The sequence below is a fragment of the Nelumbo nucifera genome, chromosome 2, assembly GCF_055504915.1.
Source record: "Nelumbo nucifera cultivar China Antique chromosome 2, China Antique-T2T, whole genome shotgun sequence".
Classification (NCBI taxonomy): Eukaryota; Viridiplantae; Streptophyta; class Magnoliopsida; order Proteales; family Nelumbonaceae; genus Nelumbo; species Nelumbo nucifera.
The window spans coordinates 7278858-7294554 of NC_142650.1; the positions used below are offsets into that span (position 1 = coordinate 7278858).

A 15697-nucleotide genomic window follows, 5' to 3' on the forward strand; every position below is an offset into this window, starting at 1 on the left:
ACGAAAGCAACTGGTGTGTCTACCAGCAGGAAAACAGAACCAAGGTTGGGGGGAAGTTGACTGGTTGTTCAAAGAGTTTTTAGCTCAAAGAGTAGCAAATGATAAAAAAGCCTCCATAAGGGAGGAGAAGGCATATCTCAGCAACAGCAGGGTAGAACAAGGTCCAGTGGTCATGGCAAAAACAAAAGGCCATTGCAGAATGGTGGGAGGTCTAGAGAGAGAAGAGTGGGATAGTGAGTTTGTGATACAAGCCAAGGAAAAGGTTAATGATTGGAGGAGGGTAGCTGACTTATTGGCAACCAGGTTGAAGTTGAAGAGTGTCTTCATAGTAACCCCCTTCGATAACTGTAAAGCCCTCCTAGATCCAATAGAGATTGAATTGGAAATATCAGCTATCAATGTTCAGGCTGATTTTGGATCATTCACAGTCTTTAAATGGACTCCAACATCCAACTCCAAGGATTTTTTTGTCGAAGATGGTGTGGTGGTGCGTGTAATAGGCTTGCCATTTCATCTATGGAAACAAGAAATAGCCGAGTCTATAGCTGTATTGTGTGGAGGAATCTTGAAAGGAGCTTTCTGGGGCGATATTTATTCAGTAGCAATCCTGCTAAGTGGTGTGAAGCCAGAAGACATTCCACGAAAGGTAGAGGTACGAACAAAGGGGAGTTTTGTCTCTGTGTGGCTAGCTTCCTCCAGTGAAGAAGGGCTGTGGAAGGAGGCTCATATGGTAGGAGGGGAGAAGGAGGAAGAAGAAGCATTACGTGGACTTGTGAGATTGGTTAATTCAAATGGGAAGGAATGTTTCACTAAAAAGGGCCAACAAATTCTGGGAAGCCAAAAAGCTTTGGGGCAGATGGAAGGTCAAACCTATAGAAAGCAAGAAAAGGATTTGACAAATGGCAGATCTTTTGCGCAGGTGGTGTCAGGGGAAACAGACAAAATTTTACTAGTGTCGAAAGGGAGAGGGCTGAACCAGTAACCTCATACAGGGAGGGTTGCTGGCTCGACCATTAAAACAGGGGGGCGTGATTTTTTAAGAAGTCACGTGGGACGAAAAGACTTAGAAAATGGGCCCAGTCGAGTCGATCCATTTTCTAGTGGGCCGGAGAAGGCAACTCAAGTAAAGACTTTAAATCTGGGTTCTAATATTACAAGTCTTGAGCCCAAGGCCCATTACAAGACAGATGGGCCAAGGGACCCTTTAAGTAAGCACGTGACTGGGAGGAGGGATGAGCTAATAGATGAAATTAAGCGTCTATCTTCTTCTACCCCGAGTCCCTCCTTTCGTTCGAACAGTTCATGCGCAAAATCTCAAGACTCTTAGTCTCGAGGCTCTCTACAGTGGGTCCCATCCAACATGGCGAACCGTCTCTCACCAGATAGGCGCAACCCGAGATACCTGAAGCCTAGTGATTTGAACAGAACAGGGTTTGAAGATTGGTTGAGTGAACAAAACAACAATGGCGATTCTGATAGAGACGAAACGTTAAGTTTGGGAAGTCTGTCTCCGGAAGGCAACAATGATTTACTTGAAATAGAAAGTTTGCATACAGAGCTGTTGTTTTTAGAGGAAGAGACTGAAGAGGCAGGTGGCGGGAAGACTAGAAATGGTGAAGAAAATGGTTCTAAAGCTGTGAAAACTCCTCTTCCCTTCGTCGAGGGAGTTGACTCTGAATCTAATGAATTACAGGATGTTGGTGGAGAGGGACAAGAATCGGCCGTGAGGATGAATGTGGGTATTTCAGTGTCAGAAACACAGAGAAAGGTTTTCCAAGTGGGTAGATCGTCAGTAAGTAATTCTTTCTCTATGTCTACTTCACAACCTTGTCCAAAAAGGGGAAAGGCCTTAAAACCATTTGTCGCCTGTCAGCAATTCAATTCTAGTGATTCTAGTCCTACCCCCGTCCTACCAGGTATGGGTGTCAATTCTTTTTTAGGTACTGACTTGTTTGCTATGCCTGTAACAGATATTCCAGCTTCCCATCCAGGAGATTATGATGCAAGAGAGAGGGTGATAGTGGAAGGAGGAGAGAGGGGTGTTGGAAGGAAGTAGTAAGGGGGAGGCAGTTAGAATTTGGGAGTCGATCTGTACAATGATGGAGGAACTAAAAAAAAAGGAAGGATTCTTAGAAAGATGTTGTAGCCAAAACAAGTGTGAGCAGGGTAAAATTCTTCCTCAGACATTGGCTGAAAAGGATGGAGAAAAGAAAAAGGATGATTGTTGTATTAGGAAGGGGGGGGGGGGGAAAAGAACAAAGAAGAAAAAAAGATCTGAAGTGGAAAGGCTAATTTCAGACATTGAGGGGGATTTAGGGAGTGCTATTTTGTCCTAAAATGAGGAGATTATGGCCTTTTCATGGGTTTTTTGCTATTTTGTCTCGATGAAAATTATTAGCTAGAATGTAAGAGGGTTAGGGAGTGCAAGAAAGAGAAGGGTGATCAAAGACCTACTCCGAAGGGAAAAACCTGATATTGTGTTGTTACAAGAATCCAAAATGATGGAATTAGATGGGAGATGAGTGAGGAGTTTTTGGAGGTCTAGAGGTTTAGGTTGGAGCTCGTCTCCTTCTTGGGGAGCCTCGGGGGGGATCGTAACACTGTGGAGGGAGGATGTGATAGAAGTAGTGGAAGAATTGATAGGCAGATTCTCAGTTTCCATTAAGTGTAAGAATGTAGAGAATGAGTGTGTGGGTCTTAACCAATGTTTATGGCCCTAATTCCTATAGAGAGAGGAATGAGATGTGGGAGGAACTATATGCAATGAAGGGGCTATGGGATGGCCCTTGGTGCCTGGGCGGGGATTTTAATGTCATTAGATTCTTTGATGAAACCAGTAATCCCCAACAAGTAATTACAACAAGCATGAGGAAATTTAATTACAACGAGCATGAGCAATCCAGTTACACTTGGTCCAACCTTCAGGAAACCCCTTTGTGTTCGAAGTTGGACATGTTCTTATTTAACCTTGCCTGGGAGAATAGTTTGAAAAACTTGGTTGCTAAAGCGTTACCCAGGGTCACCTCCAATCACTGTCCTATCCAGATAGGTACTGAGTTTTTTCCTATAGGACCCAAACCTTTTAGATTCGAAAATATGTGGCTTACCCATCCAGATTTTGTGAAAAAAGTGAAGGAATGGTGGGGTGAGGAGGAGAGGCGGGTAAGATGGAAGGGGATCAAGTTTCATAAGAAATTAAAAAGGTTGAGAGCCAAAACAAAAGAGTGGAATAGAGATCATTTTGGTAGAATTGAGGAGCAAAAATTGTGCCTAATCTCTCGAATAGAGAACTTGGATGTAAAGGAATCTCAAAATGGGCTGACCGAGGAGGACAAAGTGTTAAGGAGACCATTGAAAAAGGATTTGGAAGAGGTGTTACTGAGGGAAGAAATCAGTTGGAGACGAAAATCTAGACACAAGTGGATTACGGAAGGCGACGAGAACACTAGATTCTTCCATGATTTTGCAAATGGGAGACGAAGAAAGAATCCTCTGACCAAGCTAGAGATAGGAGAGGAGGTGATTACCAACCAGGATGACATAGCCAGAAAATTTGTGGACCACTTCAAATCGATTTATAGAAGACCTTTGAGTGAGAGAGCAGTCGTGGAAGGGGTGGATTGGCCCATAATTGATGACGGAGTGGCAAGATGGCTGGAAAGGGATTTCAAGGAATAAGAGATTAAGAAAGCCGTCTTTCTAATGGATAGACCCAAAGCTCCAGGTCCAGATGGCTTTACAATGGGTTTTTATCAAGACTGTTGGGAGGTGTTGAAAGATGATTTAGTTGAAGTCTTTAAGGAATTTGCAGACAATCACACTATAAGCCCTGGAATTAATGCTACCTTTTTGGCCTTGATACCTAAGAAGAATGATGCCAACCACCCAAAAGATTATAGGCCTATTAGTTTTGTGACAAGCATCTATAAAGTTCTGGCTAAAGTGCTCTCGTTGAGGATCAAAACAGTCCTCCCATCTATCATTAGTGAAACCCAGGGGGCTTTCATTCAAGGGCGGCAAATAATAGATCAAATCTTAATTGCGAATGAATGTGTGGAGGAAATGAAAAGGTCTAGTAACAAAGGTTTCATTTGTAAATTGGATCTTGAAAAGGCCTATGATTTGGTGGACTGGAAGTTTCTATTAGAGGTTATGCAAAACTGTGGATTTGGGGACAAGTGGTGTAATTGGATTTTTGGGTGTATCAGTACTTGTCACTACTCTATTCTGGTAAATGGTACGGTGAGGGACTTTTTCCAGCTTGCAGGGGTGTCAGGCAAGGGGATCCACTCTCACCCTTCCTTTTTACCTTAGTAGCTGATGTGATTAGTAGGATCATTACTAAGGCTGACAGTGAAGATGCCATTAGGGGTTGGAGAATAGGGAGACACTAAGTCCCCATCACCCACCTTCAGTTTGCAGATGACCTAATGATTTTTTGTGTGGGAGGTTTTAGCGAAAAGGTAGCAAACCTAAAGGAGCTAATCAAAGGATTTGAAAGTATTTCTAATTTGAGTATAAATTTGGAAAAGAGCTGCATAGCGGTATAAATTTGGAGGTAGGGGAGGTCGAGGCTATTGCGGAGTGTCTTGAGTGTTCCACCTCTGCTTGGCCTTTGTCTTATTTAGGGCTTCCTTTAGGGGCAAATCCTAGGGAGAGTAGATTTTGGACCCCAGTGATAGAAAAGTTTGAGAAAAGATTAGCCTCATGGAAGAGGAATTATATCTCTTTAGGAGGGAGAATTACCCTAATCAGAGCTACCTTGGCTAATTTACCTACTTAATTTTTGTCTGTTTTTAGGATACCAAGTAGGGAAGCTAGGAAACTGGAGAAGTTGATGAGAGATTTCTTATGGGAGCCGGGACAAGAAAAAAAGGATCACTTGGTTAATTGGGAAATTGTGTGCAGAAGTAAAGAAGATGGGGGTTTGGGACTTGGGAGGGTAACTAGAAAAAATCAAGCTCTGTTAGGGAAATGGTTGTGGCGATGGCCATTGGAAAGAGAGAGATTGTGGCATGAGGTGGTGGGAAGCATTCATGGGAGGTCAGAGAATGGATGGGATGCTGGTGTATCAAGGTTTTGCTTGGTTGTCTTAATCAGGTTTGTTTGGATCCCTCCAAGTCCGATAAGAGGGTTTGGACTCCTAGACCCAATGGAACCTTCACTTGTGTTTCTTTCTTCAAGTCCATCTCTCAACCTTCTACTCACCAACCCTTTCTGTCAAAAGAAATTTGGTGTAGGCCAGTTCCCCCAAAAATAATGGCGTTTTGTTGGGAAGTATTCCATGGGAAAGTAAACACTCTGGATAACCTACAAAAGAGAAGACCTTCCTTTGTATTTCTCCTAATTGGTGTATCCTCTGTAGAGCTCACGGTGAGGACTGTTACCACCTATCAATATCTTGTCCCTTTTCTACAGACCTTTGCGCTTGGCTACTTACGTTGTTTGGTGGTAGTTGGAGTCTACTAGCTGAAGTTCACATGCTTTTCAACCATTCTACCTTTTATTGGCCTATAACAATAGGGAGAATTATGTGGAGATGTGCTTGTGCTGCCTTGATTTGGACTCTTTGGGAAGAAAGGAATATTAGAATTTTTCAAGAAAAGGAAAGGAGCAGTCAGGATTTGAAAGACTGTGTTAAATAGGGCAATACCTTGGCTGAAGACCTTGGAAATCTTTCATCAATTCTCCTTTAATGACCTTTGGAGAAATTGGTCAGCAGTAGCGAGGTGTTCATTTCTAAAGGACAAATCAATTACAAGTTGGTCTCCTCCATTCGAAGGCTCACTAAAGTTGAACTTTGATGGAAGTAGCATGGGTAATCTAGGATTATCTGGAATGGGGGGTTCTTTGAGAAATGAGAAGGGAGAGATTTTGTTGCTCTACTCAGGTCCCTTGGGAATTGGGGACTCCATCAGGGCAAAACTTTTAGCTGCTGTACAAGGGGTGCAATTTGCAAACCAGCTGGGGGTACAACACCTAATAATCGAGGGGGATTCCAAAGTGGTGGTGGGTTGGTTGAAAAATCCTGAAGAGACTATGTGGCGTTACAAGAATGAAATGAAGAAATTTAGTTGGTTGACAAGGAATATGTTGGTCACTATACAGTGGGTGGGGAGATCAGCAAATACTTTGTCAGATGTGTTAGCTAAGCAAGGGGTAAATAGGGAAGAATTATTTTGGGCTCAGTTGTGATTCTTGTTTTTCTTTCCTAGTTTACTTGTAAGGTTCAAGGAGGGGCTGCAGCTTGTGCCTCTCGCTGGGATGTTGTATGAACTCACTCTAAATTTGCTTCTGATTTAATAAATTTATTATCATTCATTGAAAAATTAAATTAGTAGGAGAGGAAGATGCTTGGGCAAAACTAGAAGAAGATTTCCTACGTTTTCTGCATCCTATTCATTTAGAAACCAGAAGTTTTTGGTTGTAATGGAGAAAGAGGCCTTGGCAAAAAAATCTTGTTTTAACAGCAATCCAAGTTATTAAAGATTGGGTGAGAATTTTGGAAGCACTTGTGGATATATTTAAGCTTTTGGATTCTATCAGTCTCAAGCCTTTCAATGTTAGGAAGACTGTGGAGAGGTTGGAAACGGTAGATGGTCTGGTGAGGGTGGAGGTGTGGCATTAGTCCTACAACCAAAAAGCTTTCTTGGATAGAAGCTTTGAGCCTTTGATCTTCATCTGGTGGGGCTTCCTTTCAACCTTCGGAACGAAAGCACTTTTGAGAGATTGGTACAGACGTTGGGGAGAGTTCTTGTTGCTTTTAATCTTAATGATTTCCATGCTGTGAGACTTAGGATTGCTGGAATAAAACAGGAAGGGAGAACATGTGGAGGAGAGAGATTGGAGAAAGGTAAAACTGTGAAGGGTTGAGGTCTTAGGGAAGATGAAACAGGTTGAACAAGTGAAGATGGGGAGATAAAACTTTCGCAGAGAGTGTAAAGATGGGTGCCTTTTCAAATGAAAGTTGGGGACCATAGGCAATAAAGTCGCAACAGATATTTATTACAGTTGAACCAGGCGAAGGGAGTAAAAACCAGGAGGTTGAACCAGGGATAGAGCTCGGACGAATGGGATGGATGGAGTTTCTTTGAGGCTTGGGATGGATTTTCCATCTTCTGAGGCTTGCAGTTCTGCCTTTGGGGCGGAGAACGATAATGGGAGGGGGGGGAAGGAGAGGAAGAAGAACATGACTCATCCTAATGCAGTGAAGAGGTTTAAGCACTAAAATGAAAACCAAAATGTGAGTCTCAAAGATTTTTCCTAGACTAAGGGGTGATCTTTTGGAGTTGGCATAAATAAAAGGGTGTGAGTTTCTGCTGTTGGCAAGGGTTTTGGTTTGGGTGCCTGATTGTTTGGTTTTTGGAAAGAGGGGAGATAAGCTATTGGTAGGGGTTCTGGCTTTGATTCGGGTCTGTTTGTGGCAGGTTTTTTCATTTTGTTTTAGGGCTTCTCTGGAAGTTGGGTTGGGTTGGTTGTGTTGGGTTTTGGGTGATGCTTTGTCACCTGCTGTATTATCTGCTGGTTGTTTTCTAATAAATTTTCTCCTTTATTTATCTTCAAGAAGAAATTATGATGGCTGTAGCCTGATTATTCCTGGACATTTTGTCACAGGTGAAGTGTTTTAAATTGAGCATGAGGCCATGTTTGCTATACACTAGGGTCTAGTTGGTATGGGGATCCTGCAAGAGCTGAAAACATGGGTGATCATGGGTCGGGCCAGGCTGGATTTAGGCCTATGTCACTACATACATTATTATTAATATATATGACATATAATATATGTATAAAATGTATGTTATAATTTATATAAATACTAAATATTATATATGATATATTATGTGTCATTTTATAATTTATATGTATAAAAATAGAGTGAGTGAACTCAAAGGTGGTATTTGGTTTGGTCAAGGAACAACAGTGATGGATGTTGTGGGAGCTCTCCAAAGCATCCGCTGGCCCTCCTTGGAAAAGAAAATGAAAAAGAAAAACTTCCCTATGCACAGTAAAGGGAAAAGTAGGCTTTTTGAGATGGAGGCAGGTTATCTTTGGTAGTGATGGTATTTTATCTTCCTGATTTCTTTTGGTTGCCTTTTTGGTTCTAGAGGTTTAGTTCATCCATGCTTCTCGTTTTCCTGCATTCTATTGGGGTTTGGTAGGAGTTTGCATTGCATGTTGCTATATGGCATCCTATGATAGCCATCTTAGTTCCTGCACTCTATTGTTTGTTTAGCCACCTTAGTTCCCTTTTTTCTTTTTTTTTTATGTAAAATAAAATTTCATTAAAGAAAAGAAGATAAAATACAGTCTAACTGGTGACAAAGCATCACCTGCATACAAACATCATAAAAACTACTAGAATACAATTCAAAATAAATTTCCAAGTTACAATGTTGAAATCCCAGCAACTTGACTAAATTCTGATGATATCAGCAACTTGACCCCAAAATTTGTCTTGAAAAATTCTTCTATTTCTTTCCTTCCATATGTTCCAACATATTGCAAACGGTAAACAATCTCCACATAAAAACCAGTAATCTTGTATGAGAATAACAGATAACTAGCATTTTTCTCCTGCTCTTTGCAAAGAAAATGCATGTTAGTCATAGCCCCTAGATTTCAAATGGTCCACAGTCAATATTCTGTCCATGTTCACAAGCCAAGCAAAAGCTTCATCGCTAGGTGGAACCAGATTTTCTCATATACCATCCATTTGATTGATTTGAATCTGATTTATCTCTGCTAAGAGCCATGTAGCAGGACTTCACAGAAAATTTCCCATTTGAACACTCTTTCCACCTCAATCCATCCTTTGACTGAACTGAGATTTTTACACCCCTCTAGTTTCTCCAACAATGTTATGCATTCATCAACTTCTCTATCCAGCAGCAGCCTTCTGAACTTTGGGCACCAATCAGCTGTTCACCCCTTCGTTCGTAACATTGACTTATAGATACTTAAGGCTCAGACAACCTATACAGCCTTGGACGTAGATCACTCAACTATCCTATCCCGCACCAGTCATCCTACCAAAACCTGATTCTTTCTCCATCTCTTTTTTCCTTGTTCCATTGTTGTGTGTGATTTGTCTGTTTTCTTATTGACAAGTGAGTGTAGCTCTTTGGACCTCTGGAGCCTCCATTTTGTTTTCTTTTTGGTTCTTTTGGCCCTTGTATGTTGCTTGACTTCTCTTCCTATTTGTATGTACTGGACCCAAGGTTGATCCCCGGCTCTCAGCCTCCAATAGGAAGCTATTGTTCCATCTCCACTTTGTGGTTCTTATTATTTTGCCTTGTTTAATTGCATTTGCACTAATGAAAAATGATATGCTTATCATAATCTTTTTTTATTGGAAACAGTAACTTCATTAAAGAGATATAATGTACAACTGTCAACACCCTACTGTAGGGTGTTTATTATAATCTTGTTTCTGTTCACCTCCTCTTTATCTCTTTAATGTTCCTGTATTCTGTTTTTTCATCTCTAATGAAAAATTTGGCCTGCAGGTATGCCAGTTCGAACAACTAATAGGCCTGTCTCACAATTGCTTGGAGCTAATGGTCGTGATGATGGCCCAACTGTGAGTATATATTTACCATTATTTTCTAATTGTGTGCCAATATTCCAGTTGCAAAGCTATCTCTTGTATTAGGTTCTCAAATTCTTTGCTTTGTTGTCAGATCAAAACTTTTACCAGGGAAGGGTTAAATAAGATTTCTTTATCAGGATGTGATGCTCGCATTTTTTGTCTGGGGGTCAGAATTGTAAAGCGTCGCACAATTCAACAGGTATTCTTAATTTTTCGTTCTTTTTTTTTTTTTTTTGTTCTGTTCCCCTTTTTTCCCTCTCTATTGTAAGTTTTATTTTCAGTGCCAAATTGTGTATGCATGTATATATGGGACCAGATTTTGCTAGTTTGGTTCTTTATTTGCTTTCCTAATAAACCATGTAATGAAATCTAACATGAAGATTTTCTTTATTCAAAATGATTCCTCTCTTAGTATATTTTAAATAAAAATTTGACAATTTTGGATAGCTATTAATAGTCAAATGAAATTCTTACACAAGCCCTTTTTTGAGGTCACATACATGAACCTTGTTTCACCATCATTAAATTATGGGTGTTTAAATCATTTCGTAATACCACTCAAGTCCTTTTTTTGGTATGCTCTAGCTCTTCTAGCCCCATCAACTTGTAACAAATCATTTCTTCTAATGGGTGCTGTACATTGTTGTCAAGGTGACAAGGTGCCCTTGGAGGCTAGTGTTGCCTAATCGCGAAGTAGTTTTTTACATTGTGTTATAAAATACTTCCATGTTCTTAGTTTTTTTAGATTATAGCTATAACATAGACATTATTAAAGTAAAATATTCATTTTGTTTGTTATATACTAATTTCCCTTTTATTATTTTCTTATTTGTTAGGGTTTAATCAACACAAACATTGCTAAATGCTCTATTTTCATCTTTTCCTATAACAAAATAGGGGTTCAGCTCCCATATTTTTTGAATTTTCTTTTCTTTCTTCTTTTTCTTATGAATATGTTGATTTTCTATACTTTAATGTGAAGTTTATACTTTTCTTATGAAAATTATGGATAATTATTCAGGAAATGTGATTATGGAGTCTAGGGAACTACCCTAGGATATATTTTTTTGCTTAAAAAAATCCATCACCTAGGCGACGCCTAAGCAACTAGGCAACAATGCACTCCCTTGTTGCTGAGCGTCGCCTTGGTGCCTTCAAGACTATGGTGTTGTATGGTCTTCTATGCATGTAACTAAGCCATCTTAGTCTACTTTCTCTCAGTTTATCACCTATTGGAGCTATTCCTAGGTTCCTTTGTAGGACTTCATTTTTTACCCTTTTCTTCTTAGTTTTATCACTCATCCATCAAAGCATTTACATTTCTGCTACATTGATTTTTTTGGATGACTTCATTTTTCACCTATTGGAGCTATTCCAACTTTGCTTCTGACAACATAGCTGGCCTTACTACTGTTTTATAGAATTTTCCTTTTAACTGAAGTTGTATTTACTTATCAAAAAAGACATTGGAATCCCTGCCCCCCATTTTGCCCATACTGCTCTAATTCTATTAGTAAAATCCTTCTCATTCTTTGTGGTTTATTCAATCTTTTTATTGCCTAATAAAGTGTCTTGTTACATATAAAAAAACCAGAAAACTAATGGATTTGATGGGAACAGGATCATATCAAGGTAAATGATTTTGATGTCTACGTACATTTAAATTGAAAGCACTGCCTTCATTTAATTTAGAATGGAGTTCTTGTTATAACAATATATAAGATTTTAAAATACTATGGAATATTTTAAGATATGTTTGAATAATATTTCATGTCATTATCAATGGAAATCTTCGGAAATGTGTAGGCATTTTAAAACCAAGCTTAAAGCATCTCCATCTATAATAGTATTTTAAAACAAGAAGCATAACTAAATTGTAAGGGGTTCCTAGAACTTGAAGTGCAGGAGGAACCATGTCCATAAAAAATTTAAAATGATAGAAACCAAGCTTAATGCATAGAAAATAGGGGTGATCATGGGCTGGGCTGGGCTTAGCACCTGTGCTAAGGGCATAGCCTAGGCCTAATCATGGCCCAGGTTCCAGGATTATTTTTTATGTATTTTTAATATTTTAATATTTTATATTATATTATAAAATTTGTATCAAATTTATTTTGTACTTTACTTAATATAAAATATAAAATATAAAATAAAATAACATATATAAATATGTATAAATAATGTGTGTGCAGGCTGGGCCAGGCTGAAAATGATCACCCCTAATAAAAATGCAAATCTTAATTCCAAAAGCAATAAATCGGCAAAGATATAGCTCAAGTGGTTGGACTTTAGAGCATCATGTTATTAACACAAAGGTTTTAGCCTTGTAAGTTCAATTAACAATGAAGTGCATCATGTATTAATGATCAATTTTAAGGCTGGGTTCATGAGGTGCACTGCACAAGTATTCTATTTCAACTGCAACAAATAAGCCTTTTGTGTATTTCTTATTGTTTAAATATATTTTTTGTGATTCATTCATCAAAAAAATATACATCTTTTGTGATTTCTCTGACTGAAGTTAGTAACTGATTCCTTTTAGTCCTCAAGTCTGATGAAATGAATTAAAGATTCTATTTCTTATCAGTAATCCTGAACACTATGAAATGATGGCATTTAATTAACAAAGTGCAACCCCATGACTGGAATACAAATTGGAACATGAGCTTTGTGCTTTCCATTAGTTCATTTTTTGCTTGTCAGTATCATACAGTGATTGCTTTTCTTTTTCACCTCGTAGAGCAAGTGCCAATGCCAGCATATTGTTTATTTCTTCTGAGCATCCTTTGCTACCTTTTGCTTGAGGCTTCATCTCATTATATACAATTATCTGTTGTTAAATTTGTTACATGTATCTTGAATGTGTACATAAACTTGCCACTTAGGTCCTGAACATGATTCCAAAAGAAACAGATGGTGAGCGTTTTGAAGATGCTCTTGCACGTGTCTGCCGCTGTGTTGGTGGTGGAAATGCTACTGAAAATGCAGACAGTGACAGTGACATTGAAGTTGTTGCAGATTCTATTACTGTGAATCTCCGCTGCCCAGTAAGTATGCATACATACATATTCATAATTAATGTAAAATGTACATAAATTATGTGCATGGCAGGACTTATAATCAGAAGGAATTTATGCATAATTCATGAAAATTGAAACGTCCATAAAGGTGAACTGAGGGAAACACAACATCACTTTACTAACCAAATACAAGCATTAAGAAAAATACACAGTAGTCCTAACCATACCCCAAGGTATGGTGCCCCTTTGCAGGTTTTTTTCTTTTTTTGTTTTACATCCCCTTCCCATGCAATAGCATCTAATGATTTGTTTGGTAGATCTGGGAACCCACCTGGACAAGCTGTTGAACAATGATGAGAATACAATCAATCAAAATAAAAAAAAGGGGGAAATTCCCGATAGGTACCCTATACTTTAGGCCGAGTGCCAATTTAGTACCCGAACTTTGAAATGCGACAATCTAGTACCTGCTGTTAACCAACTGTTCAGTGTCATGGGAAAAGACACAAATGCCCTTCAAGTGTTATCTAATTTTCTTTATCAACCATCTGTTAATAGGTAATCCCAGGTGTTCCATTACTGGTTGACAAAGCAACAACTGTGTAACAAATGCCCTTCAACTTAATCGCATCTCAGCATTCATCAATCTTCGAAGGGAAAACCGGGGGTCCTCCGTTAATAGAAAAGTGGATTGAAAATCACAATCCAAATCTCTGTTTCATTGCTCAAAATCACTTTTTTCTACATACTTTCATTCGTCCCACATACAAATGAAAATTCTTTACAGACCATAGATGGGAGGGACGACACAGGAAAGCCCCAAACATAGACAAAGCACACAACAAACACAGACTCTCAACCGATAACCAACTCCATCATTTTGTGCTTCTGAAATGCTTTAACCAGAGATTTCAATGGCCTTCACCTCAGATTTCTTTTCCTCCTGCTTGGGGAGTGTTACAGTCAGCACTCTGTTCTCAATGGATGCCTTCACCCGATCCAACTTTGTGTTTTCTAGCAATCTGAATCGCCTCAAGAACTTGCCACCGCTCCTCTCCACCCAGTGCCATTTGTTGCTCTTTTCTTCGTTCTCCCTGCTCCTCTCCCCACTTATCTGCAGGACCCTTCCCTCCTCTACTTCCACCTTCACTTCTTCCTTCTTTAGCCCAGGAAGTTCAGCCTTGAATACATGTGCTTTTGGGGTTTCCTTCCAATTGATGTGGGCATTGACGAAGGCAGAGGTTTCCCGAGCTAAATCGGGCGCAGAGCTGATGGTTGTGCTGAAAGGGAAGCCCTCGAAACGGTCCCAAATATCCAGAGAAAATGGGTTGAAGATGTTGCTTCGTTGTCCGCCGAAGATGCTAGGAATGATAGACAGTGTGGCTTTCAGAGTAGAAACAGTAGACCCACCAAATTTGTGCTGTTGTCAATTTGTGCTTGGGTTTTCGTCATGAAATGATGGTTTGGACTGTTGAGAGCTTGGGCTGTTTCATTTTCTTGAGAAAGAAGATGATGAACAGTGTCTTTTATTTTCAAGGGTAATTTTGACATTTTCAAATGTCTTAAATTGCACATGAGGTCACGTGATATACATAACTGATGGTCCACTAACAGTAGGTACTAGATTGTTGCATTTCAAAAGTTTGGGTACTAAATTGGCACTCGAGCCAAAGTACAGGGTACCTATAGGGAATTTTCCCTAAAAAAAAAAAAGAAAAAAGAAAAAACCTTGATGGCAATACCTTGGGTTGTCTAATATTATATCTGAGGGACTTGATTTCCTATTTTACCAAACCACCACTTGACTGCAAGGTGCCAACTGGCTAGTTGGCAATTAAAGTGAATAGGAAAAGATATGGGGGATCTCCTTGTCTTAAACCTCTCAGGGCTGGAAAGTGGTGTGCAACTATTCCATTCACCAAAATTGAACAATTGCAAATCCTAACACATCTCATGATCCATTTGCACCATCTATCACCAAATCCACGATTTTTCATTACCACTAGTAAGAAATTCCAGTTACTCATGGTTTGTGGAACTCCTGTGAATAATGATTGATTATTCACATTCAAGGGAGAATTAAAGAGTTTTAATTCAATTCAGCCGGAAGTAGTTCCATCTGGGATGCTGAATGAGTTTGGCATCATTTGCCATTGGCTAATAGCACTGAACCTAAGAGGTCACACACATTAAGAGGCAAAACGTAGATGAAGTATGGAGGAAGGTGTGCTCAGTTGAAATCAAGTTTGCTGAGGATCTGCTTCAAGAGATCAAATCTGCATAAAAGTATGCAGTTAATTGTTTTACAATCAGGATTTTGTGCACCACCATGGGTGTGATCGTGGTTGAATCAAGATTCATGGTAGATCAAATCTGCATAAGAAATCTGTCACCAGTCATAAGTATAAGCTAGATTTAGAACCTATTAGAGAAAGGATATCAGCTTGAAGCTATCATTAGGTTTCATTTGAATAAGCAGTACTCAAGTGCCAAATGACATAATTTCCTTCAAGATGAATTTTGAGTTCTTACGAAATGCAAAGAAAAGTAGGTCCACACTGTTTCTATGCACAATCACCATAGGATCTGGCTGACCAGATTTTGAGCATTAATCCCATAAATGATCATCTCAAGGTTCCATGCTACATGGCTGTCAGTACCATCAGTACCCAATGACCTTGAGAGGATGGCCAATCCAGACTGTTTATCAGTGTTGGCCTTTTTGGACTCAATTTTATTGGTAATGTTGATTGCCCTTTTTGGTTGTTGCACCAAGCAATGGGCCCTGCTGACCATGAGCCTTACAAAACCTAAATTTTTCATACATCTTAATGCTATACTAAGAACCATAAACAAAAGCGGTTTTTTCTTTTGTAGTATCTTACCTTTTTACAAAGATGTTAAAGTTTATACAGAAAATAGACAACCAACGTAGCTGCTATCAATTTGAGGCAATACTCTTTTTGATGGAAATTAATTGTTTCATTACTGAGTATAAGCCAGTAACTACTGATTTGTTAGCCACGTACTTCTATGTTCATTATATCTAATGACAGAACAAGATATTGAATAAATTTCATATATTTAA

The 15697-nt window shown here is 39.2% G+C and overlaps 1 protein-coding gene and 1 pseudogene across 2 annotated transcripts in view; one reads left to right on the forward strand and one right to left on the reverse strand.

Annotated features, from left to right (window-relative positions):
* LOC104594792 (E3 SUMO-protein ligase SIZ1) overlaps positions 1-15697 on the forward strand; it is a 37243-nt gene that overhangs the window by 17277 nt on the left and 4269 nt on the right. For both annotated transcript variants that reach the window (XM_010255265.3, XM_019197295.2), the window contains 3 exons: positions 9507-9580; positions 9681-9788; positions 12475-12636. In XM_010255265.3, the coding sequence (XP_010253567.1) occupies positions 9507-9580; positions 9681-9788; positions 12475-12636 (344 nt within the window). The remainder of the gene's footprint in view (positions 1-9506; positions 9581-9680; positions 9789-12474; positions 12637-15697) is intronic.
* LOC104594955 (17.8 kDa class I heat shock protein pseudogene) lies at positions 13362-15405 on the reverse strand (annotated as a pseudogene).